This window comes from Lissotriton vulgaris, chromosome 7 (genome assembly GCF_964263255.1).
Source record: "Lissotriton vulgaris chromosome 7, aLisVul1.2, whole genome shotgun sequence".
Classification (NCBI taxonomy): Eukaryota; Metazoa; Chordata; class Amphibia; order Caudata; family Salamandridae; genus Lissotriton; species Lissotriton vulgaris.
Window position 1 is genome coordinate 1,333,407,588 of NC_141695.1, and position 24,728 is coordinate 1,333,432,315.

Below are 24,728 nucleotides of genomic sequence, written 5' to 3' on the forward strand. Positions count from 1 at the left end.
GGTGTGGTCAACATGTTTCTCGCCATCTGGCGATTCGTCAGGACCTCAATAAAGTACTACACAAAAACATATATGAGTTAGATGCTCATTCACTATGAAGCAGGCAAATAAAACCTCTCTGGGTCAGAGGAAAAGAGGGCCAAGGGGTCCTGCTCTATTTAGGCGACCCTAAAGGAATTGATTAGGGCCTCGCAGCATACTCCTGTGAGGCCAGCGCTATTAGGTTAGATGAACATTCAGTCAGGCGCTGGATCGGCGGGACACCTACCCCTCACGCTCACGGCACCTGGTCAGGGTGCGGAGCAGCTGGTGAAAAAAAAAAGGTAGGTCATGCCCTGATGTGTGTGGCATGCCCTGATAGTGAATTACAGCCAATTTCATGTTTCACTACTGCAAGGCTACCTGTCCCCACAGGCCAGAATGGGCAGTTTGATTATAACATCTTAAAATCCTAACTGACCCAGGGAACATGGTAGAAAAACGAATTTAGTATGCCTGAACAGAATCATAAAATACATCTTTTAGTAAAGTTGGTTTTAACATTCTGTGTTTGAAAATTTCACTTTTAGAAAATAGGTATTTTCTTGCCTAACCATCCAAGCCTGCTTTTGCTAGGTTGAGTATTCCATGTTTGGTTTGTGAGGGACAGGGGCTGGAGTGGCTCCAGGAGACAGGGTGAGTCAGCACAAGGCTGAATAGAGCTATCTGCGTGGGGAGTTGTGGGAGGAGTAGCACCTGGGCCTGAATAGGGTTGTACCTGCCTTCCACAATGCTGGCTACACCTCCTGTGGTGTGTCTGATGACCCTGGCACACACTGGCCCACACTGACAAAGGAAGAAATTGTGCACTGGTAGAACGCACCCAGAACTGGTTTGGACTAGGTACAGACACTCTCTGCCTTCATAGACAAAGGATTTGTGTGTGTAAAAAGGGGGACCCACACCACAGAACTTTAGATCACTTCTGGGCATCAAGACGGACCTTTTGCCAAGGAGAATAACCAGAGAATCTGCAGGAGTTTTTGACTTCCCCCTATGTTAGTGTGTTGCTTTATGGGGTTGGCCTGCAGTGGTTTCTTTATTGCCAAGGAAAGGAGAAAGACTTTTATTTGCACCTTTCATCATCTTGAAGAAGAATCTCCAAGGGCTTGAACTGTGCTTGCCTCCTGCTGAAGTCTCAGGGATACAAGACTTCACCACCAGCTCGCCCCTGAATTTCCTTGCTGCATAAGACTGCGTGTTGTTGGGAGCTGGAAGCGCGACTCAACGAGAAGAAGTTTGGACCGGCGCATCATCGGAATAGCATGCCGCCACCGCAAGGGTCGCCGTCGCATCACCGGAGAACCGTGTCTCCGTCACAGCTGTGTGTTTTCGCATCACCGGAGAAGCGTGTTGCAGGGCCTGTCACGGATGCAAAGTTACAGAGTCGCCGCACGGCGCCAGGCGTGCACGCATCATCTTCATGTCGTCGCATCGAATCAAGGGCGCCCTCTTCTCGCATCGCACCGGTTCGTTGCATCGCAGCAAGGCGCCATTTTGTCGCATCGCAACTGGGCCATACCTCGAGATCGTCGCATCACCTCCTCTCCGGTAAGGAACAGACACATTGCCTACTTTGCCCAAGCACTGAGTAACCAACGCATCGCCTCCCCTGAAGCAAGGAACCGACTCATCTTTCTCCCTGCAAACCTTTTGTTTATCTTGCGTGATGCATCCAAAGGTACTTGGTAGGAAATGTGTCACATTTACCATCTAAAGTGAACTGAGTTATTTCTACCATCTTAAAGTCATTTTCTTAATACTGTATTGTGGATTTTTGTTGTTTGGGTCTTGTGTTAGGTCTATATAAAGAATACTTATTTTTATAAAACGTGTGTTGTGTCCATCTGTAGTGTTTTCATTGTATTACTGTATGTGTTCACAAATGCTTTACAAACTGCCTCTGAGATAAGCCTTCCTTCTCATGCCAAGCTACCACAGGGTTGAGCAGAGGTTATTTAGGAGCGTAGCCCCCTTACTCTGACTAGAGGCAAAGGTCCCTATTTGGACAAAGGTGCAAACCTTTGCCAACTAGAGACCCCCAGTTCTAACATTGGTGGTCAGCGGTGAGTATTTGGACTTGCATTTGTGACTCATATACAGTGATTGGTGTACGCTACTAGTGAGTGAAAACCAAACGCGACCACATACATTTTTTGGTAGAATTCTTTTCCCTTGGAACCTTTATTTTTGCTAAAGACTGCCAGTTCTTATTGCTATGAGTAAAGCAGCACCCAACATATATATGGCTCTAGATTTTGAGGAAGAAAGATTGGAGGCCTACAATGTGAAACAGCTGAAAGCCTTCTGTAGAAATTTTAAAATTGCTACTACAGGCCTCACCAAGAAGGATGAGTTCCAAAAGGCGCTGAAGGCCTGAGTGGAAGCAAGAAATGCCCCTGAGCATGTGAAAGAGCCAGGGAGAGAGTGTCAAAAGGACTAGAGAGTAAGAAGCTGGAGCTTGAGATTAACAAATTAGCTTTTGAAAGGGTAAAAGAGAAATTAGCACATGAGATATTTTTGAGGGAATTGGAGGTTAGGGCTAAGAATTTAGAAATGAGTCCCACTGGTGGCAGCGCACCATCTGTGCCTGCAGAAGGCAGGGTATATTTCCCCAAGGATGTCATCAAAGATTTCCATAAGCATGATGATATTGGGCAGTGCTTTGCAGCCTATGAAATGGCAATGTTGGCTCACCGGGTCCCTGAGAAGGATTGGGGAGCGGGGTTGTGGGGCCGCTTTGTTAGTGATGGGAGGGATACATTGTTAGACCTGCCCAGTGAGATAGGGATGCTTTATGCCCACATAAAGGAAGCCCTGATAACCAGGAGTGGTTTGACCTCATACCTCTATAGACAGAGGTTTAGGAATTGTAAAAAGCTGGAGGCAACCACCTAGGTAGAATATGTGTCTTTCTTTTGCAGAGCTATGGATGGTTGGGTAAATGGTAGCAAAGTGAGTACTTTTGAGGAGCTCTATGATTTGTTTGCATGGGAGCACTTGTCTGATAATTGTTTTCCAGAGCTACACCAGCACCTTATTGATGGCATGCTAACTAACCCTAGGAGGCTTGCTGAGGAGGTGGACCAATGGGTGAGTACCCAGGTCCACAAGGGTCATGTGGGAGACTCCGCCAAGGGTGGGCAGGGTCCCCAGAAGAAGAATGGGGGGGACAAGGGTTAACAGAGGGAGTTCCAAAAAGGGCCCAAAATAATTCCCAAGGGAACCCGGGTGCGGGTTCCGAGCCTCCCCCCTAGAAGAAGTCAGAGCCCCTGACAGGTACCTGTTCACAGGGGGCCACCTACATGCTTTCAGTGTGAGCAATTGGGACACCCTTGGTATGATCTTCAGTGTCCCCAGAATGACTGCAGTGCACCACCCCGTGCACCACCTCGTCGGATGGCAAGTGTAGCCCTGGGAGGGGAGGAGATGGGTGCCCAAGGTGGGTGGGGTCCCGAAGAAATGTCTTTTGTCTCTTTAGGAGACCCTGAGATGGGCCCTAGGACCCAGCTGCCTAATAACACTAAAAAATACAGGCAGTGGGTGACCATCAATAGCCATAGGGTGGAGGCTATGAGATATACCGGGGCCAGTGTGACAGCTGGTGTCTCAGGAGCAGGTAATCCCCCATGCATTCTTCCCTGTAGTTGCCGCGGACAACTCGGAGAGCCAGTGTGAGGTGGCTCAGGTTCCCTTTGAGTGGGGGGGGGGGGGTTCTCACTCCAAGTAGCTGTGAGGCCAGCCATGCCTGTGGATTGTCTGTTGGGCAATGATTTAGAGAGCTCCCCTTGGGCTAAGGTGGAGAAGAAGTCTCATTTAGAAATATTGGATCTGCCTGAGTGGGGGGTGTGATCACTCGGTCTATGGCAGCCAGTAAGGGTGTTCAAGAGGTTCTGGAGCCTGAAAGTAGGGCCCAGGAACCTGCCTTAAAGAGAAGAAGCATCTAGCCTTCCAGCCGGTTGTAATTCCGTCCCGGCCAATTTCGGCCATTCGGAGAGCCTCAGGATTCGAAAGGAGAATCGGAGGTGCTGTATTAGTATCAATACTTGAAAAGACCACTCAGCTACTTGGTTCTCCCTATGGGGAGACAATGTGAAACGCATTTGAATTTATGAGCTGGGATTGTGGCGCAGGATATACCACTTGGAACTCGAAGAGTGAATATAATATTGATGTACTGAATTTGGACAGAATAGGATTTCAGATCTCTCTCCACCCAGGTTTAAGATTGGTCGGGACGGAATTACAACCGGCTGGAAGGCTAGATGCTTCTCGCAAAAGTTTCACAACCCTGAGGAAGTCACGGGTGACCTGCCCCTTAAGCGACGAAACACGTGTTGGCGGGATCAACTGGAATAAAGACTAAAACCTTAAAAAAAAGAAGAAATATTGTTGATGCATTATACATATTGTGATAACATGATGAAATTTGACTATGTGTGCTAGGATATTGTAAAACATGTTTGTAGGATTGTGAGGAAGAGCAGTCCGGAACCCCTGCAAAGGAACATTTTCCCCATTATCTTTACCCGTCTCCTCTCATGTATTTGCAGAGCTGGCCCGAGGAGTGCTGGCCCTTTAAGGCGACGGACTTCCCAGGTCAGTCGATCGGGTCACGTGGGGAGGAGATCTTCAAATCGGAGGCCGCCGGAGGAAGCGGGTGTTCTCTGGGACCAACGGACGAAGAACGCCAGGAGAAGACGCTTGCACAAACCTCTATAACAAATAAAGACCCAGTCCAAACGCGTGCTCTTATAACAGTGACAACAAGGGGGGTGTATATACTGGAAACCTACTCCCCACTACACTCTCATACACTTTATAAGGAGGTACTGCACTGTAGCTACGCTTAACTTAAAACACCTGTTCTCCCGGGCAACACCTCAGAACATCCCCTCACGATGAGCCAACAACAGGTTGGTCACATACGTCCACTCCACAAATAGACGTTCCTCATAGACGTGAAAAAATATGTGCGAGAAGCAAATGACCCCTCACGGAAACACCACCATCGGGGTAACTGGTATGAAATTTCCAGACAGGCCCCTGTCTCATCATCGGTGGTCACTTGCTTCTCAAAGAAAAGTGAGAGGAAAGAAAAAGAGTGTCCAAAACAAACAACATATAAAGTGACAAATGGTGAAGAGCAGAAAATTCTGCTGGTGACGTCTATGAGGAACGTCTATTTGTGGAGTGGACGTATGTGACCAACCTGTTGTTGGCTCATCGTGAGGGGATGTTCTGAGGTGTTGCCCGGGAGAACAGGTGTTTTAAGTTAAGCGTAGCTACAGTGCAGTACCTTCTTATAAAGTGTATGAGAGTGTAGTGGGGGGTAGGTTTCCAGTATATACACCCCCCTTGTTGTCACTGTTATAAGAGCACGCGTTTGGACTGGGTCTTTATTTGTTATAGAGTTTATGAGTGGAGGGCGACCCTTTCCGATTTTTTTCCCTCTTTGCTCCTTTGTTATTTGAATGGCTTGCACAAACCTACCTGGTGAGCCCGTGGGTGAAAGCAGGAAACCTACAAGACTCTGCAACCGAGGAGAAGAACTGGAGCGTGTCGGACCCAGCCGAAGAAACAGACGGACAGCCAGACCCTACCTGGCAACGCGCAGACTCGAGCCACGGCCCTGGAGGGACGTGGCTCCACAAGGTACGGGGACGGTTTTCCTCGGTGTGGGAACGCACATTAGAGGGCTCTAAAGGGGTAGTAAAAAGGGGAGATCTAGTCTCTGGCTCGTCCTCGGCGTAGTAGTAATGCGCACTGCATGGCACGTAACACTGGTGACGGTATTGGTGGCAATTCCCTACACTTCCCCTGACTCCCTGCGCCATTGTTGCGATAAACAAACAAGCCCCTTAACTGGGTTTTTCTTTCTTTTTTTCTTCCCTTATGGTACCGACAGGTCACGGCCGCCAAGCTTAAGATCCAGCTGAACTCCCACCTTCCATCAGAGAGTTCAAGAGGAGTGGCTAAACCACACTACAACATCCAGAATTCCTTGCCCAGAGACCCGGGTTACTTTGCCTTTTGCCTTATGACTTTTACTTTGAACTAAAGACTATAACGAACAAAAGTCTTGCTTGTTGTACCCTACTGACTTTAAAATCCTTAATCAGAAACCTGCCTACCCTGGTCTGCTTCTCCACCGCACCACACGGATCTCATCTGGGGGTCTGAATGACGGGATTGTGGATGTTAACCCCCTCCCTAGACACCATAACCTACCATATTGAGTAATTAACAGACCGGGATCAAGGGAAGTAACACTATCACTAGATATTACTAATCATCCCCCAGTATGTACTTAAAGAGAAGAGGTAGGGGGCGCAGGAAACCAGCTCCCATTGTTCCCACGGTCCAGGAGGAGGCAGATCTTGAGACTGAGCCTCTTCCTGACCTCCGGTCTGCAACAGAGCAAGATGAGTCAGTGAAAGGAATAATCCTCTCTTCCACCCTGACCCCTGAGCAGCAGAATGATTGTCACCAACTGTTGGGGCAATTATCTGATTTGTTCTCCCTGGTTCCTGGTGTCACTGAGTGGTGCATCCATGATGTGGATACTGGAGATGGTCATCCTGTCAAGCACAAGGCTTACAAAGTGACTGACAGGGTCAGAGCTTACATCAAGGAGGAGGTCTCCAAGATGTTTGCCTTAGGGGTGATTGAATCCTCTAACAGTCCTTGGGCCAGCCCAGTGGTTTTGGTACCAAAGGCTGCAGCACCAGGTGCCAAACCCAAACTCCGGTTCTGTGTGGACTACCGAGGACTCGATTCAGTCACCAGGACTGACACGCACCCCATCCGCAGAGCTGATGAGCTCATTGATCGGTTAGGGGCTGCACGATACCTCAGCACGTTTGATTTGACGTCTGGGTCTGGGTATTGGCAGATCGCCTTGACTGATGGGGCCTAAGAGAGGTCAGCATTCTCCACACCAGATGGGCACTACCATTTGCGGGTTATGCCCTTTGGGATGAAGAATGCCCCTGCCACCTTTCAGAGGTTGGTCAACCAGGTGTTGGCTGGACTGGAAGATTTCAGTGCTGCCTACCTGGATTTCAGGGGGCACGAAGACCGGATGCGCACAGTCTCGCGCTGACCAGGAACTACAATTCCCGGCAGCCTCCTGTGACGCGCTGCGTCAGACGTCACGGCGTTGCGTGCACCACGTGATGCGGAAAACGGGTAAATCGGGCAAGCGAACATCAGACGCTGCCAATTATTCCGCCACTTGGGTCCTTGTTGCTGCAGTCCTGCCGTTTGTTTCTTGGTCGGGTAAGGGTGCCTGGTGCACCGCTTTCCTATATCTACTTCTGGGGATTGCTAAGACCTTCGTACAAGAACACGGATGGTTCTTGTATATGTTCATGCATATTTTGCCGCTTTCAGAGTCTAGCCTATTCGGTGTTCACGCTAGATCCCTGCCTGTGTTTCTAGCGTTCTGGTGGTCATATTGATTATGGAGACTATCGGGAGGGCGCCTAATAACTTCCTTGCGTTGGAGAACTCTTGTTTCTGTGAGTTCATGCAAAGGCAGTTAGGTTACGCCCTCTCTAGTTGGAACTACAAGCCATTAAGAAACTACTTGAACTTTGCTTTTCATGAGGTGGAGTGACGTAACTCCCCTCGTGAGGTTGTATGTGTGTTTGATGATTTGGTGATCTCTGCATCAGGAATTATCCGGTTGACTATCCCATATTGGATGACTTATTTTGGACATTGTTATTCTGCTCACATTATTGCACTATTTTCTGTTTCCTAATTATAGTGGGGTTCTACGACTGATTGTCATGATTGAGCCTCGAGAGTTCCCAAGCATCACAGGTGATATAGGGCAGAAAGGCATACTGGGTTATGTATTAAGAATTGCTTAGAAGGTTCTAACATATGCATTAATATGTTTTCGCAGACGACTATGTGATCGGAGAGCCAGCTCACCCCACTGTGCACCAGATATTGTATTTTCCTTTACAGGTCAGTAGGAGATATGGAACAGAAAGATATATGGAAACAGTATATAAGGTTGATGGTTAGTTTTGACCTCTCCTTTTGTATCTCGTTTCAGGTCTCCCTCCCCGCTGTCCCCATCCTTTCCTTCCCTCGCTTAACAATCCTTTAGTCTGCGTGTGTATTACTATCCAGACTTGGGGCGGTTGAGAGGTGGGCCCCATAGAGCATCGGTTCGATCCTGAGGATACCACACGGCCTGGGACACTGGATGACAGTGTTCAGCGACAGTTGGGAAGAACATCTGCGCCACCTTTGGAAAGTGTTGATGACGCTGTGCAGAGCAGGCCTCACGATCAAGGCGAGTAAGTGCCAGATCAGGCAGGGTTCTGTGTTGTACTTGGGGCACCAGGTAGGAACGGCCAGGCGGTGCCCCTACAACCCAAGATTGATACCATCCTGGCATGGGAACCCCCCAAACCCCAGACACAGGTGTGAGCCTTTTCAGGACTCACTGGGTACTACAGGAGGTTTGTCAAGGGGTATGGCAACATTGTTGCACCCTTGACTGAGCTGACTTCCTGGAAGCAGCCCAAGAAAGTGAACTGGACTGACACCTGTCAGAAAGCTTTTGACTCCCTAAAGACTGCCATGTGCACAGCACCCATGCTTCAGGCGCCCAACTTCTCAAAGGAATTCATTGTCCAAACAGACGCTTCAGAGCATGGTGTGGGGGCTGTTACACTGTTCCACAGATCAATGAGGAGGGCTTAGACCAACCTGTAGCCTTCATCAGTAGGAGGTTTCTTCCACTGGAACAGAGGTGGAGTGCAATTGAGTGTGAGTCATTTACTGTGGTCTGGGCACTGAAGAAGTTGAGACCATACTTGTTTGGGACTCACTTCCGGGTTCAGACGGACCACAGGCCCCTCAGATGGTTGATGCAGATGAGGGGTGAGAATCCAAAGTTGTTGAGGTGGTCCATTTCCCTACAGGGGATGGACTTCACGATGGACCATCGCCCTGGTACAGAACACACCAATGCTGATGATCTGTCCAGATTTTTCCACCTTAGTGAAGAGGACTCCCAAGAGGTTGGGGCCGTACCCACATTTCAGCTGGAGGGTCATGTGTTAGACCTGGTACCATTGGCGTGAGTCTCCCTTCCATTTTTTACTGTTGTCTCCTCTGTTTTTGATATGTTTTTGCTGGTTAGATGCTTTGGGCACTCTGCCACTTCTATTCAGTGCCACAGTACAAGTGCTCCCTATTGTAAATTATTGCAATGGATTAGTGACTCCATGATTGGCTTATTTGATTTACTTGTCAGACCCTAGTGCAGTGCACCATGTGTGACCAGGGCCTGTATATCAAATGCTGCTAGTGGGCTTGCAGCACTGATTGTGACACCCACAGAAGCAGCTTGTAAAGTGTGTCTCAAGCCTGCCATTGCAGAGCCTGTACGCAGTCTGGTACTGTTATGTTGACTTGGTAAGTGCACCCACTTACCAGTCCCTAAACCTTCCCTTTTCTACATGTTAGCCACCCCTAAGGTAAGCCCTAGGGCAGGGTGCATTGTATGTGAAAGGTAGCCCTGATGTGTGTGGCAGGTCCTGATAGTGAATTACAGCCAATTTTGTTTTTCACTATTGCAAGGCTACCTGTCCCCATAGGCCAGAATGGGTAGTTTGATTATAACATCTTATAATCCTAACTGACCCAGGAACATGGTAGAAAAACAAATTTAGTATGCCTGAACTCAGAATGATAAAATAAACTTTTAGTAAAGTTCGTTTTAACATCCTGTGTTTGAAAATACCACTTTTAGAAAGTAGGTATTTTATTGCCTAACCATCCAAGCCTGCCTCTGCTAGCTTGTGTATTCCATGTCTGGTTTGTGAGTGACAGGGGCTGGGGTGGCTCCAGGAGACAGGGTGAGTCAGCACAAGGCTGAATAGACCTATCTGCATGGGGAGTGGTGGGAGGAGTAGCACCTGGGCCTGAATAGGGCTGTGCCTGCCTTCCACAATGCTGGCTCCACCTCCTGTGGTGCGTCTGATGACCCTGGCCCACATTGACAAAGGAAGAAGTTGTGCACTGGCAGAATGCACCCAGAACTGGTTTGGACTGGGTACAGACACTCTCTACCTTCAGAGACAAAGGATTTGTGTGTATAAAAAGGGGGACCCAGACCCCACAACTTTAGATCACTTCTGGACATCAAGATGGGCCTTTTTATTTATTTGCAAAGTTTTATATAGCGCTGGCTAGACTCGGAGGTATCAGAGCACTTTACATGAGGATCAGAGAGTTACAGATACATAGTTATATCAGTTGAATCAGCGAGTTACAAGTTACATAGTTGCATCAAAGAATCATTTAGGGTGGAGGAGGGGGAGGGAAGGAGACACTAACTGGAAGGTGAGGAAAAACAATGTCAGAAGACCGGACGGGTAGGTGACGGCCAAGGGGCCAGACTCCTCTATAGCTGTATAGGACAGCTCCACCAGGCATCGGCCAAGGTTGCTCGGTCTCCGCGGAGGGTACGAACAGTTTTGGTATCCGCCCAGGGGGCGTCGTCATCGTTCCAGAACCAGAGAATCTGCAGGAGTGTTTGTCTTCCCCTATGCCAGTGTGTTGCTTTATGGGGTTGGCCTGCAGTGGTTTCTTTATTTCTAAGGAAAGGAGAAAGACTTTTATTTGCAACTTTCATCATCTTGAAGAAGAATCTCCAAGGGCTTGAACTGAGCTTGCCTCCTGCTGAAGTCTCAGGGATACAAGATCTCACCACCAGCTCCCCCCCAAGGGTTTGAACTGAGCTTGCCTCCTGCTGAAGTCTCAGGGATACAAGATCTCACCACCAGCTCCCCCCTGAATTTCCTTGCTGGGAATTCTGTCTGCAGAAGCCTGTGTGTTGTTGGGAGCTGGAAGCGCGACTCAACGAGAAGAAGCGTGTCGCATCCGCAGCTGTCGCTGTCGCATCATCGGAGAAGCGTGTCGCCACCGCAAGGGTCTCCGTCGCAGCTGTGTGTCGTCGCATCACCGGAGAAGCATGTTGCAACTGCAAGGGTCGCCGTCGCACCACCGGAGTAGCGTGTTACAGGACCTGTTGCGGCTCTAAAGTTACAGAGTCGCTGCATGGCCGCAGGGCATGCATGCATCATCTTCACGTTATCACATTCCATCAAGGGCACCATCTTCTCGCATTGCACCGGATCGTCGCATCACAGCAAGGCTCCATTTTGATGCATCACAACTGGGCCGCACCTCAAGATTGTCGCATTACCTCCTCTCCGGTAAGGAACAGACGCATCGCCTACTTTGCGCAAGCACTGAGGAACAGACACATCACCTCCCCTGAACCAAGGAACCAACGCATTGTTCTCCCTGCGAACCTTTTGTTTATCTTGCGTGATGCATCCAAAGGTACTTTGTGGAAAACGTGTGGCATTTACCATCTAAAGTGAACTGAGTTGTTTCTACCATCTTAAGGTCATTTTCTTAATACTGTATTGTGGATTTTTGTCGTTTGGGTCTTGTGTAAGTCTACACAAAGAATACTCATTTTTATAAAACTTGTGTTATGTCCGTCTGTAGTGTTTTCACTGTATTACTGTATGTGTTCGCAAATGCTTTACACATTGCTCTAAGATAAGGCTTCCTGCTTGTGCCAAGCTACCACAGTGTTGAGCAGGGGTTATTGTAAGAGTGTAGCCCCCTTAATCTGACTAGAAGCAAGGGGCCTTATTTGGGCAAGGGTGCAAGCCATTGCCAACTAGAGACCCCAAGTTCTAACAGGTAGTAATGTAGCAGGCTGTTATAGACAGTAGGTGACCTGTGGTTGGTGCACCTGTTTCCGCTCTGGAATGTTTTCTGTGGAATGGTGAATTCCACCCACCGGCACCTCAAAGGTGCTGAGAGAAGCCATCGTTTCGTACGACTTTCTCCACTCTGACCAGATATAGCTCCTTTCTATAGCTTGCAATTATTAGAGTTTGAATTACAAATACGTCTGAATGAAATAGACAGAGCTGCAATTTAAGTGAAATACGTTTACTAGGAGGGCTAAAAAGTCCCAAAAGGGTAATTCACACATTGGCATTGTTACGCAGCTATATAAGGCTTGATTTAAACAGGAACATGACTGAAGGACCAAGGGACTGCGACGCGACCACATGCAACGCAATAAGGGAGGCGGCCAGTGTGGCTTTAGGGCGCTACAGACATCACAGAATAAGTTTCTGTCTGTAACTTTGTTCGGGCGAATATATGTTTTAAAGTAAAAAGTGCAATAGACAAGGGACGTGGGGTGAGGGGGCGAAGAAACGAGGTTTCTGGAATTGCCCGAGTCTCATCAATACGGACAGTCAACCAAAATGTAAGTACATAATGCTTGATTCCAAGTACTGACTGTGTAAAAACACCTTTACGCTGCAATCAATCCCCAACATATGCATTTGCCAGAACTGTAATTCAAGCTCTATTTATCACAAAATTCCCTTCAATGAGCTTCTTTTACGCTGGGAAGTGCACTACACCATGTACCACATGAATGTCAGCATCCCATAATGTCATACATTCACCCCAATACAGAGATCTGGGCCTAAATCCATCGTTTTTTTGCACTCCACACCACCCCAGTTCAGACATGGCCATATGCAAATCAGCCTTGACCCTCTGCCTCATGGGAACAGTCCAGCCCGAACTGCCAAGCCATGTCTTTCCTGGACCGGAATCAAGCATCCTAGGACCGGTTTCTGGCTATCAGCCGTTATCAGCCAGGATAGCTTGACTCCAGTGGTGTGGAGAGCAAGGTACTCACGTCTGAGCATACCCATCCCACTCGGGGTGACAAATGCAAAAACAACAGTTGATGGACAGAATACAACAAAGTCATACATTCACCCTAGTACAGAGATCTGGTCTAAATCCATCGTTTTTTTGCACTCCACACCACCCCGTTCAGACATGGCCATATGCAAATCATCCTTGACCCTGTGCCTCATGGGAACAGTCCAGCCCGAACTGCCAAGCCATGTCTTTCCTGGATCGGAATCAAGCATCCTAGGACCGGTTACTGGCTATCAGCCGTCATCAGCCAGGATAGCTTGACTCCAGTGGTGTGGAGAGCATGGGACTCACGTCTGAGCATACCCATCCCACTCGGGGTGACGAATGCAAAAACAACAGTTGATGGACAGAATGCAGAACAATGTCATACATTCACCCCAGTACAAAGATCTGGGCCTAAATCCATCGTTTTTTTGCACTCCACACCACCCCAGTTCAGACATGGCCATATGCAAATCAGCCTTGACCCTGTGCCTCATGGGAACAGTCCAGCCCGAACTGCCAAGCCATGTCTTTACTGTTTAAAAAATCTTTCTTTTGCTTGTGTTTATATTTGCTATACTAATAAGTTGCCAGCTACCTACATTGTTTTTGCCTGGATGTTCTTTTCTCTATCAATTGAAGACGGCTGATAGCCAGAAACCGGTCCTAGGATGCTTTATTCCGGTCCAGTAAAGACATGGCTTGGCAATTCGGGCTGGACTGTTCCCATGAGGCACAGGGTCAAGGCTGATTTGCATATGGCCATGTCTGAACTGGGGTGGTGTGGAGTGCAAAAAAAACATGGATTTAGGCCCAGATCTCTGTACTGGGGTGAATGTATGACATTGTTCTGCATTCTGTCCATCAACTATTGTTTTTGCAAGCATCCCATAATGGATCACTCTGTACGTCACCAGACCTGTATATGCAATTTTTGAAAATCCACGTACATCAGAATATGGATTTTTTTCTCACTAACCTTTTTCTTAACATACTATGGCAGGGTACAAGTGTTTCCAGAGAGCTTCCTACCCCTGACGAGGCGCTTAACCACTTTGTGCCAAGCAGTGCTCAGTCAATGCCAGTGGTGGGGTGTTTTGTTCTGAAAGTTACACTGCTACTCGTTTGCACTCTCCTCAGCAGGCCCGGACTGGCCGTTGAGGGCACCGGGCAATTCCCCGGTGGGCCGCATGGTTGGGGGCCGGTTTTGGGCTCCTGGGGCCGCTTTTGTTACAGGGCCGTTATGCTGCAAAAACGGCCCTGTAACAAAAACGGCCGAAAACCGGCCCTGTAACAGAGCGCGGTCGCACCTCTCCCCCCTCCCCTCTCCTCCCGGAGGGGTGGAGGGGGGCCGGCCGAGCACTTTGCCAGGGCCGGTTCTGGTTCCCAGTCCGGCCCTGCTCCTCAGGCGATTATATATCTATTCTTTGCCGTTTCATATAGCGCGAACCCGACCCGGAGGAACTGTAGCGCTTTACTGAGCACCAGTTACATTACAGAAGGTTGCATTCCTTTTTTCCAGCGATTTGCCCAGAATCGGGGTGTTGAAGCGACGTTGTGACTCCAACCTGGTTGACCCATTCAAAAATTGGCTGCAGTGGCCGTAAGGCTTGGTCATCTTCCATAATTACCAGAGTGCAGGTATTTCACCCACAGCCTCCCTCTCCCCACACCAGAAGGCAGTCCCCATTAATGCCAAATACTGCTTCCATAATAACCCCCAGTGCAGCCGCCTCATTGCCCTTTCCTTCCAGCCCCGATTAAAACAAACATTTGCAATGCAATAGATCTCGCATTTACGCAAGTTTGAGCTATTGGCATTGTAAATGACAATGCATTTTATTTATGTTTTGGTTTTTCAAACATAAATAAAAGGCATTGTCATTTATAATGCCAATAGCTTAACCTCGCGTAAATGCGAGACCTATTGCATTGCAAATACTTGTTTCTGTATGCTAGGTGTTGCTCATATAGTTACTTAAAAATGGTGACTGGGCAAGTTTTTTCTGCAACATAGTCACATTTTTAACATAGCACTTACATTGCCCATATTGTTGTGTTTCGATTTAGATACCTGTATTAAGCATGGGCGGAAAATCCGTTACGCTCGCGGATTTTGCGGATTTTCGGTAAATTCGCAATCCGCGAGATCCGCGAATTTCCCGCAAAATCCGCAAATCCGCACGCAGCGGATTTTTTGCTGCGTGCGGTGTAAGTTCGCAATTGCGAACTTACACATAACCCTCGCGAACTGGCAGAAATCCTTGCGAACTGGCAGAAATCCTTGCGAACACAAAAAAAAGCATTCAGCAGGTTCAAAAGTTCAAACTTATCATTAGTAACCATTCCCTGTAGTGCTTCCTGACAAGGGCCCCTCCAGAGTTCAGTTGCTAGTTGCAACAATTATATGACCCTGCTCTGACCCTCACAGCAGGCTCATAGAATAGCTACAAGTAGGCCACAAAGGTCCTGGAAAAAAAATTGCACTGCAACAGAAAGCAAATTACAGATAAGGAAGCAGGTGCCAGACTGGAATTTTAAAACAGTGACACATTAATAAATCAACCCCAAATTAATTCATGTCAGTTGAAGCAGGCAGGTGTGCTTGCTTTTCCCCCCATAATCTACAGTGATGATGAACCAGAGGGTGGCATTGATGCACCAGAGGATGGCATGGGTAAACAGAGGGTGGCAGGGGTGAAACAGAGGGTTCTGGGAACCTGTGATGATGAACCAGACGTAGAAACAACATAATCGTGACCGTTGCGAGCCGACATGTAAGTTCGCAATTGCGAACTGGTACAAAACCCTTGCGAACTGGCAGAAATCCTTGCGAACTGGAAGAAATCCTTGCGAACACAAAAAAAGCATTCAGCAGGTTCAAAAGTTCAAACTCATCATTAGTAACCATTCCCTGTAGTGCTTCCTGACAAGGGCCCCTCCAGAGTTCAGAATTTCAGAACGCCAGATTCGCAAAATTCGCCTATGCTTAACCTGTATATAGTTTCCCGAATCATGCCCTTATATAGGCACAACTCACATTGCCCTTATTTAGGCATAGAATCTCAGTCCTTATTTAGGCATCAGCCATGCTAGCCAAATACAGGCATGGTCACCTACATCCGTCCATCCCACGTCACAACCAGTTCTTAGAAACCAGACCCTTAAGCCATTGGGACTTTCTCTGCTTGGATTATTGATTTCATCAAGAACTCATTTATTATAGCCTTATAGCCCACCTTATTTATTTATTTTATTTTTGGCATTTCTAAAGCGCAGCAAATACCCTCAGGCGTCTCGGCGCTGATAATACAGTTACTTGTGGAGAGGAGAGTGGGGAAGGGAGGGGAATCACTGATCAAACAGCCATGTTTTCAGGAGTTTACGGAAGTGAAGGAGGGAAGGGCTCAGCCTAATGTTTTGGGGAAGAGTATTCCATAGCTTCGGGGCTGCTACCAAAAAGCGGCGGTCGCCCCAAGACACAGTTTTGGAGCGAGGAATGACTAGTTGGTTGAGGGTAGCTGATCGTAACAGTCTACTTGGTTTGTACAGTTGAAGCTGCTCTTTCAGGAAGTGTGGTCCTTGGTTTTTGAGTGCCTTATATACTATGCATAAGGACTTGAAGTGTATTCTGTTACGAATGGTAAGCCAATGGTATTCCTTTATAGTTTTTGATATAGGCTCATGTTTTGCTTTACCAGAGAGCAGACGTGCTGCTGCGTTCTGAATAGATTGTAGTTTGCTTATGACTCTGGATTGTGCATCAAGGAAAAGGCCGTTGCAGTAATCCAGAGTTGATAGCACTAAGGAGCTGACCAAAGTTTTAATTGCTGACTCCGGGAGAAAGGGGCAAATCTTCCTAATCATCTTCAACTTGAGATGAGCAGTGGATACTGTTTTATTAGCATGGTCCATGAAGTTTAGTCCTACGTCGAAGATGATTCCCAAATTCCTGACTTTAGCTGTCGGGCTTGGAGGGGTGCCAAAAGCTTCTGGCCACCAGCTTGATGGCCAGGCTGGGAGAAGAGGTCCAAAGATGACTACCTCAGTTTTTTCTGAGTTCAATTTCAGACAGTTAGTGGCCATCCATTCTCCTATATCTAGCAGTCCCTTTTTGAATTTTTCTGCCACTTGATCTCCGTCGCCTTTAATGGCTAAAACCAACTGGGTATCGTCGGCATAGGAGGTTAGGCTCATCCCGTGTGCTTTGATGGTATTAGCAAGGTCCGACACATAGATGTTAAATAGTGTCAGACTGAGGGATGAGCCTTGGGGAACTCCACATGGTGATGAAAGTGGTGCCGATTGAAAAGGTCCTAAGGTGACGGCCTGCGTTCTTCTGGCCAGGAAGGAGGCAAGTAGGTCTCTAGCTGAGTGACAGATACCGAACCCCTCGACATAGTCGACCAAGATGGTGTGGTCGACCGTGTCGAAGGCCGCTGATAGATCCAACATTACCAGGATCGCTGTCCCCCCTGGTCCCTGATTACCCTGATATCGTCAGCAGCCTTAATTAAGGCTGTTTCTGTCCCGTGGTATTTCCGAAACCCAAATTGCGTGTCATCCAAGAGGTGGTGTTTTTCAATGTATTCAGATATCTGGGTGTTCATAGCTTTTTCAATTACTTTGGCTACGAACGGGAGACTCGCAATAGGCCTGTAGTTTTTTAGCTCGTTTTTGTCGAGGGAAGGTTTTTTTAGCAGGGGTTTTAATAGGGTTTTTTTTAGCGGGTCTGGATATGTGCCTGAGAGCAGAATGGAATTACAGACTTGAGTAAGTAATGGGATAATAGACTCCATTACAGGCGGGAAGACTGAAAAAGGACAAGGGTCCAGGGCCGATCCAGATTTAATTGTTGACACTATAGTTCTTATGTGGTCAGTTGTGACTGGTTGAAAACTAGAAAACGTATTTGCTGGGGATAGTGTGAAGGAATTAGCTTTCCTTGGGGGTGATTTGGCCGAGAAGGCCTGATAGATGTCATCAACTTTAGTGAAGAAAAAGGAGGCTAGAGAGTCAAATAGAGCCTGCGAAGGGGGGGGAGTGATATCCGGGGTATTGCCTGACAATGATTTGGTAATTTGGTACAGTCGTCTGCTTGAGTTTTTAGCTTTTTGGATTTGGTCGGAATAAAAAGCTTTTTTCGCCTTTGTAATCATGGCTTTATAGAGTGCCAGTGATTCCTTGTAGCTTATTTTACTGGCTGTGTCATAGGTTTTCCTCCAGTGCCTTTCCTTGTTCCGGTTAATTTGTTTTTGTGACCTTAATTCCTCGTTGTACCATGGGGCAGTGGGTTTAGCTCTATTTCTAGATAATACTTTAGTGGGAGCTAGTTGATTTGTAGCCTGGCCCAACCAGGTCTGAAATTGAAGTAGTGCAGAATTAGGGTCGGTAGACAACATTGGGCGAGTACAGTCCAGATTTGATCTAAGGTCGTCATGATTTATATTTTTCCAATCTTTAAAATGTTTTTGAGGTGTTGAGATAGATTTTTTATTAGGAGGGGTGTTGATGGTAAGTTTAGCAAATATTGCGTGATGGTCTGTCCACAGCATGGGTAGAATATTGGTTATTTGTAGACCTTCTACGTTGGAAAATATGGCATCCAAGGTATGGCCGGCTGAGTGGGTGGGGGAAGTAACCCATTGTTTTAACCCCAACGTTTCCATGTCGGAAATTAGGGTAGCAGTGTCTGTTAGGTGACCTTGGTCCAAATGAAAGTTCAGGTCACCTAGGACCGTAAACGCACTTTCAGTGGCAACTGATTCCATCGTGGTATTAATATTAGTTAGGAATGCTGTTTTCGTTCCAGGGGGGCGATATGTCAGTATTCCTTTAAAGTTGAAAAGGGGTGATAGCTTAATGGCAAACTGCATGGCTTCACAGGAGGTGGACGGAATAGAGTTCGTTCTAACAGGAAATTGATCTCTGGCTATTATAGCCAGTCCACCCCCTTTTTGTCTGAATCTATCCTGGCGGTAAGCTTTATATCCCTCGGGTACTGCAATTGCCAGATCTGGCTCTGATGATTCATCTGTCCATGTTTCTGTAACAAACAGTATATCCAATTTGAAATCAGTTATAAGGTCTGCAATCTCCTGCCTGTGCTTACAAAGTGAGCGGGCATTAATCAAGGCGATTGTTGTAACGTCCTCTTTTTCGTTCCTTACTTGTTTAGTATTGGCGAGGGGTAATCGTATAGGTATTGTGCAAGTACAATGGGGGCAATAAGTGGCAAGGTCGATGGGGACTGCAGAGGGGTCTATCCTAGCACAACAAGTGTTAGGTGGTGGCCGGAGTGTCAATAGGCGATGTTGGGTATAAGTCCGGCTAATGTTTGGCACCAGTCGGGCAGGGGTTGTGGCCCTAGGCCCGATCCCGGCACGGACGGGCGCAGACGGGCTTGCCTCTGGCACGCCGCCGGCGCGCCCGCCCGCGGAGCGGACGGGAAGGTCCTGTGTTTTTATCCATGTGGAGGGGCGGGGAGGGCGGGTGGATTGAAAGTACTAGACCGCAACCCTTACCTCCCTCAAGATGGCTGGTGAGGTGGGTCAGGTCACGTGACAGCGCCTGGAGACGGCAGCGCTGTAGCCCGGAGGAGCCTGAGTTCGCGCCTCTAGCGAAGCAGTCTCGCACAGAAGTGAGGGCAATTAAAATTGCAAATTAAAATATCTACACGATTAAAATATTCGCTAGGTGGTCAGACAATTAACAATATTCTCCGAGTGGTAGAAAGGATAGAGAGAGGATCCCCCAGCTTCCGCCTCAGGGGAGAGCGTTTTACAAGTAAAAGTTTTGCCAAAACGCCGCGACTCCGCCCCTTAAGTATTCTAAGAGGGCGGGGGGATTGAAAGTACTAGACCGCAACCCTTACCTCCCTCAAGATGGCGGGTGAGGTGGGTCAGGTCACGTGACAGCGCCTGGAGACGGCAGCGCTGTAGCCCGGAGTTGCCTGAGTTCGCGCCTCTAGCGAAGCAGTCTCGCACAGAAGTGAGGGCAATTAAAATTGCAAATTAAAATATCTACACAATTAAAATATTCGCTAGGTGGTCAGACAATTAACAATATTCTCCGAGTGGTAGAAAGGATAGAGAGAGGATCCCCCGGCTTCCGCCTCAGGGGAGAGCGTTTTACAAGTAAAAGTTTTGCCAAAACACCGCGACTCCGCCCCTTAAGTATTCTAAGAGGGCGGGGGGATTGAAAGTACTAGACCGCAACCCTTACCTCCCTCGAGATGGCGGGTGAGGTGGGTCAGGTCACGTGACAGCGCCTGGAGACGGCAGCGCTGTAGCCCGGAGGAGCCTGAGTTCGCGCCTCTAGCGAAGCAGTCTTGCACAGAAGTGAGGGCAATTAAAATTGCAAATTAAAATATCTACACAATTAGCCCTTAGAGGGCTATACTGGCTATTAAAGGCCCTCTCCAGCGTTAAAGGCCCGAGCCGAAGGAGAGGGACTTTAATAGCCGGTATAGCCCAGCTACGAAGATCTATAAGGCTATTAGAACATGTTCTAACAAAAAAGAACAAAGCCTTATGGGAGCATGAGGGGATTTGAATACCCTCAGGCTCCCTGAAGCCTTTGTTCACAGCCAGAGCTGTGAACAAAGAAACATTGGAATGTTGGAGCTCCAGGTTTATACCAGCCATTTTAAGCCCGGAGCACTCCACTGTTTTCAATGGAGCTCCCAACATTCCAATGTTCTAACATGCATGAACAACTATTCCTTAGGGGTTCATTTATGGCGTCTTCCTCTGCCTGACTTTATGTTAATGCTAGCATTCCTAGGCACCTTCCAGGTATAAATATACCTTCACTTACATTGGCAAACCACCGCTTGGCTACACAGCTCGATAGAGCTCGCCACGGCAAGTTCGGAAGGAATTCGAGTTCCCGCCTGACGCACTGACCAGACGCTGTCAACCTGCTCACAGAGAATCCAGCTTCCAGTGTCCTGACTCCCTTCTCAGGGTGTTAGGGATTGAGATCCGGAAAGAGATTCCCACCTCTCTCATTTTAAGGTATGGAGCAGACTAGAACCTAGAGGGAATCTTGGCATACCAACACAATACAAACTATAGCTAAACTATACTATAGAAAACAGCACATAATTCTTACCTCGTACTACAGTTAGGTTAGGTACACTGGGGAAGAACTATTTAGAAGCACCAGAAAAGTATTCACATTTTAGCCTGTGTTATTTATGTATGTTTATATGAATATATGTCATAGTTAAAAGACCATGCTATTGCAGTATTATTTCTTCTTACTGCTTAAGCTGTACGTATTATATTTCGCATACTGTCTTGCGATTTTAACAGCTCATATATCTTGCACGAGAAATAAGACTGTTCAATAAATCCTTTTATTGAAACGCACGTCTATCTATTTCTGTGTAACTCTGAAGAAACTAAGCATGCACGATTGACTGAGTGAAACTGTTATCTATTGTTTCCATGATTCTGAGATCTGTTCCGATTCTAAGGGAAACAAAGTTGTCATGTTTATGCGGTTGTCAGAAACTACTCCCTTCTTGTTTATTCGACGAGTTTCTTGTGACCTCTGAGTTAGCTGGCACACAAAGTAATTAAGTTTAATGTGCTCGATAGGGGCATACTGACCTCAGTCCTATGCCAAAACTATAGTGTATATTATTCCAATGCACAGAGCCTATAAGGGAAATAGGAACTACACTACAATATAATAGTGGAATATCTCATTCAATTTCAGCACCCACGGGGAATAGAATCTAAGAACAATCTCAGCTATGAAGGAATCTCAGCATCATTGTATTCATTGCATTTACAGACTAAAAACTGTCATTTATATTGTAGCTTGTTTTGAGGGGTGCAAACACTCTGTGCTTGTATATATTGGTGGTGGTGGTGGTGTAGTTAAATAGTATTTAGACCCATCTACGTATACATATGCCTCCATGCTCTAGTGGTGATCCATGTGATGAAGGTTGGGAGTGGTGTTAGTTGTCAACCACTAAGTGTGTCTTGAATAGCTGATGCAGATTTGCTCATATGTTACAATTGTTTTTAAACACAATAAACTCATTCTACATATTGATGTTTGGAAATGTTTAAATAGCAGAGCACTGACGTCCACATATCCTCTAGGCCCTATTCTGTGTGAGACATTTGACACACTGGAAGATACTAGAACAGACATGTATGCCCAGGGCTTTAAGTGGGATGAAAAAACTGGGGGGTGGGGTCTCTCAAATGGGCGTGGGCAATGTAATTAACGGCGTGGCTTAAAACACATAAGCTAAAAATCTATGTTTAGCATAGTGTGCTTGTATTTTGCTGTTCTTGTCATTGCATCCAGATATATGATACAAGTCACATCATATTTACAAGTCAGGACTGTTGGCTTTGTCATTGTTTACTAGTTGCATAAGATAAATAAGCAGCAACTATGGCTTGTTTAGAATATTGAAAAAACTTCCACATAAAGCCCTGGTGACACCACGACAATGTTGCTGCTCCTTAGTTTCAGAAAGAGCAGGGAAATCCAGAGAGAACATGACTCTCTAAAGGATTTCCCTTCCTCTGCAACGCTCAACAAGCGCACAAGATGTGCCTGCTGTCACTGCAGTCCAGAAAAAAAATGGACCGCCTGTGACAGGGCACAGAACAGAGCCCGATAGAGACCCGTTTCGAGGCCCCCATAAAAAAACTGCCGGTGATCAGACTCGGTGAAACCCGGCCCACTTAGAGCCCTGTGTATGCCACTCCATTCGGGAAGGTAGGTGGCTGTGTTTAGGACTGTGATTGGTGGAATGACGTTCTGTGGAACACTGCAGGGATATGACCTTCTTTGGTAGTGCGTTGAATGCTAAATAAGTTGTTCTGGATAAAGCTGGGTAGCTGAGATCTCAGCTTGGCGAGTAGCGTTTGTTTTACTGTGTAAATGTTAAAGGTCTTTTCCTTTGAAGTTTTTAAAGGTCATTACCAACATTGGCTGAGAGCCATTGATGGTTCTCCATGGGTAATTAAATAAAAACATGTTATAGAGCTGATATTTAACATGTTTTCAATTTAATTAATTTTTGGAACACTTTTATATAGCCACAACATCACCCGAAGGTACACAAGCTCTTTATATTACCACCAGTTACTGCACAATATATTGCCTTTCTCAATAAGCAAATCATAACATTCTATCAGAATTTCTTTAACATATATTGCACAGCTGCTCACCAAGCTAAAACTTTTTTTTTAAGTATTATTAATTACATGGGGGAATCTATTGTATTTGCCAATGCTTGTTACTCATAGTAACTTTCTGTGAAAAGACTTCAACTCATCAGTACCAGTGTAACAACCAACTACAGCAATAAGCAACTGAGATGACCAGTCAACTTTTGCAAAGGGCCACTACTACTTCACGGGAACACATGTTGCAATGTTTTTTTGTAACATGATCCGGTTGAGCTAGAAACAAATTTTTCTTTTGTTAAAATATGCAGATTATGCAGCAGATGATGGAGTTTGCGGCAAATGCAGAAATTCCATAACTATGCAGAAAACGCAGCAGCCGCTGAGTCGCTTAATTCTAGTGGCCCTGGTTACAGGGAGAGAGAGTTGTTACATACAGAAAGGGATGAAAAAAAGAATGGAAGTGAAAAAGAGATGGGAGACAGAGTGAGGGCGAGCAGAGTTTGGATTGAGAGAGAGGGTGATAAAAAAGGATATTAAGAGAGAGAGGTGTAAAAAAGGCTTAGATTTGTGAGATGGGGCAGCTGTGAAAAAGTTAGAGGGACAGCTGAGACTGAGAGACAAGATGAGGAGACAGATGTGAGAGAGAGGAAGTAAATACTACAGAGAGGAAGACAGGAGACATAGAGGTGCTAACAAGACACAAACGAGAAAGACGAGGCGAGAGTGCGGTGATAAAAGACAGGGGTAGGTGAGAAGGGAAGAACTGAGAAAGGAAGGAGGCAGGTTAGAGCGGCGATAATGAAACAGAAACAAGTCAGAAAGTGACAAGTGAGAGAGGTGAGTGAGAGGCAGGTGGCAGAATGGTCAAGTGATAGACAAGAAAGACAGCAGAGAGAGAGAAGGGGGAGGCAAGATGAAAAGGGGCAATAACAACAGGGGAGAAACAACTGATGGAGAAGGGATGAAAGGAGTGAATAATCGCAGAAGAGCTACCTGTAGAAAGTACCAGGGTGAGGTGCATGGTGGGCGACTAGCCAAGGAGAGAAGTGATACACGGTGCAGGTGGGACAGCTCGTGCATGTGGAATAGCCCCCATGAAAGTGGGGGTCAAGGTGACATGGAGTGCGAGGACCCCCCCCCCCCCAAGTTTTTTTTAGAACACTATTCCAATCCCTTCTCATTCCCTTTAATCATCTTCTGTCCTCTCACACTACCCTTCCTCTACTTCCCTAAATCCATCACCACTTTTTCTGGTAACCCCCTTCTCTGGGAAAACCTGATCTTTGGCCTAGAGGGCGCATACGCAGACTCACCTGAGAGCAGACATGCCACCAGAAGCAAGGAGAATGGTAGAAGCGTCATGTCTTGAAGCTGCCGAAACCCTCAAAGCTTCCAGTAGAGTCCAGATAAGATCTGCGCGAGGTGTGCGGCCCAGTGCTACCCGGGAGAGCAGCAGCCGCGCGCATTTATACAGCACGGGGCGACTCATACACGCAGCAGTGCCAAGGAAGGCGTGGCGCAAGTACACAGAGTGACGCAGGCGTGCGTCTGGCTCAGACTGACGTGAGATTACTCTTTGTTGATGTTGCGAGATCTCTAGCCCAATTGCTTAATCTGAGCGGTGGTTGCAGGTGGTTGGCACCCGCGCGCATTTCTAGGGACGGAAACTTATTTGTCATTGTCTGACTTTGGCAAGCGCAGAAAAGGCTGACAGAAGGAGAAAGAAAGATTGGA

General features: G+C 47.1%; 1 protein-coding gene across 1 annotated transcript in view; it reads right to left on the reverse strand.

Annotated features, from left to right (window-relative positions):
* Positions 1–24,489, reverse strand: part of LOC147703632 (uncharacterized) — a 53,459-nt gene extending 28,970 nt beyond the window's left edge. Inside the window, exon 1 of the mRNA XM_086931972.1 lies at positions 24,308–24,489. Within this exon, the coding sequence (XP_086788098.1) occupies positions 24,308–24,356 (49 nt within the window). The 5' untranslated portion in view covers positions 24,357–24,489. The remainder of the gene's footprint in view (positions 1–24,307) is intronic.
* Between the last annotated feature and the right edge of the window lie 239 nt (positions 24,490–24,728).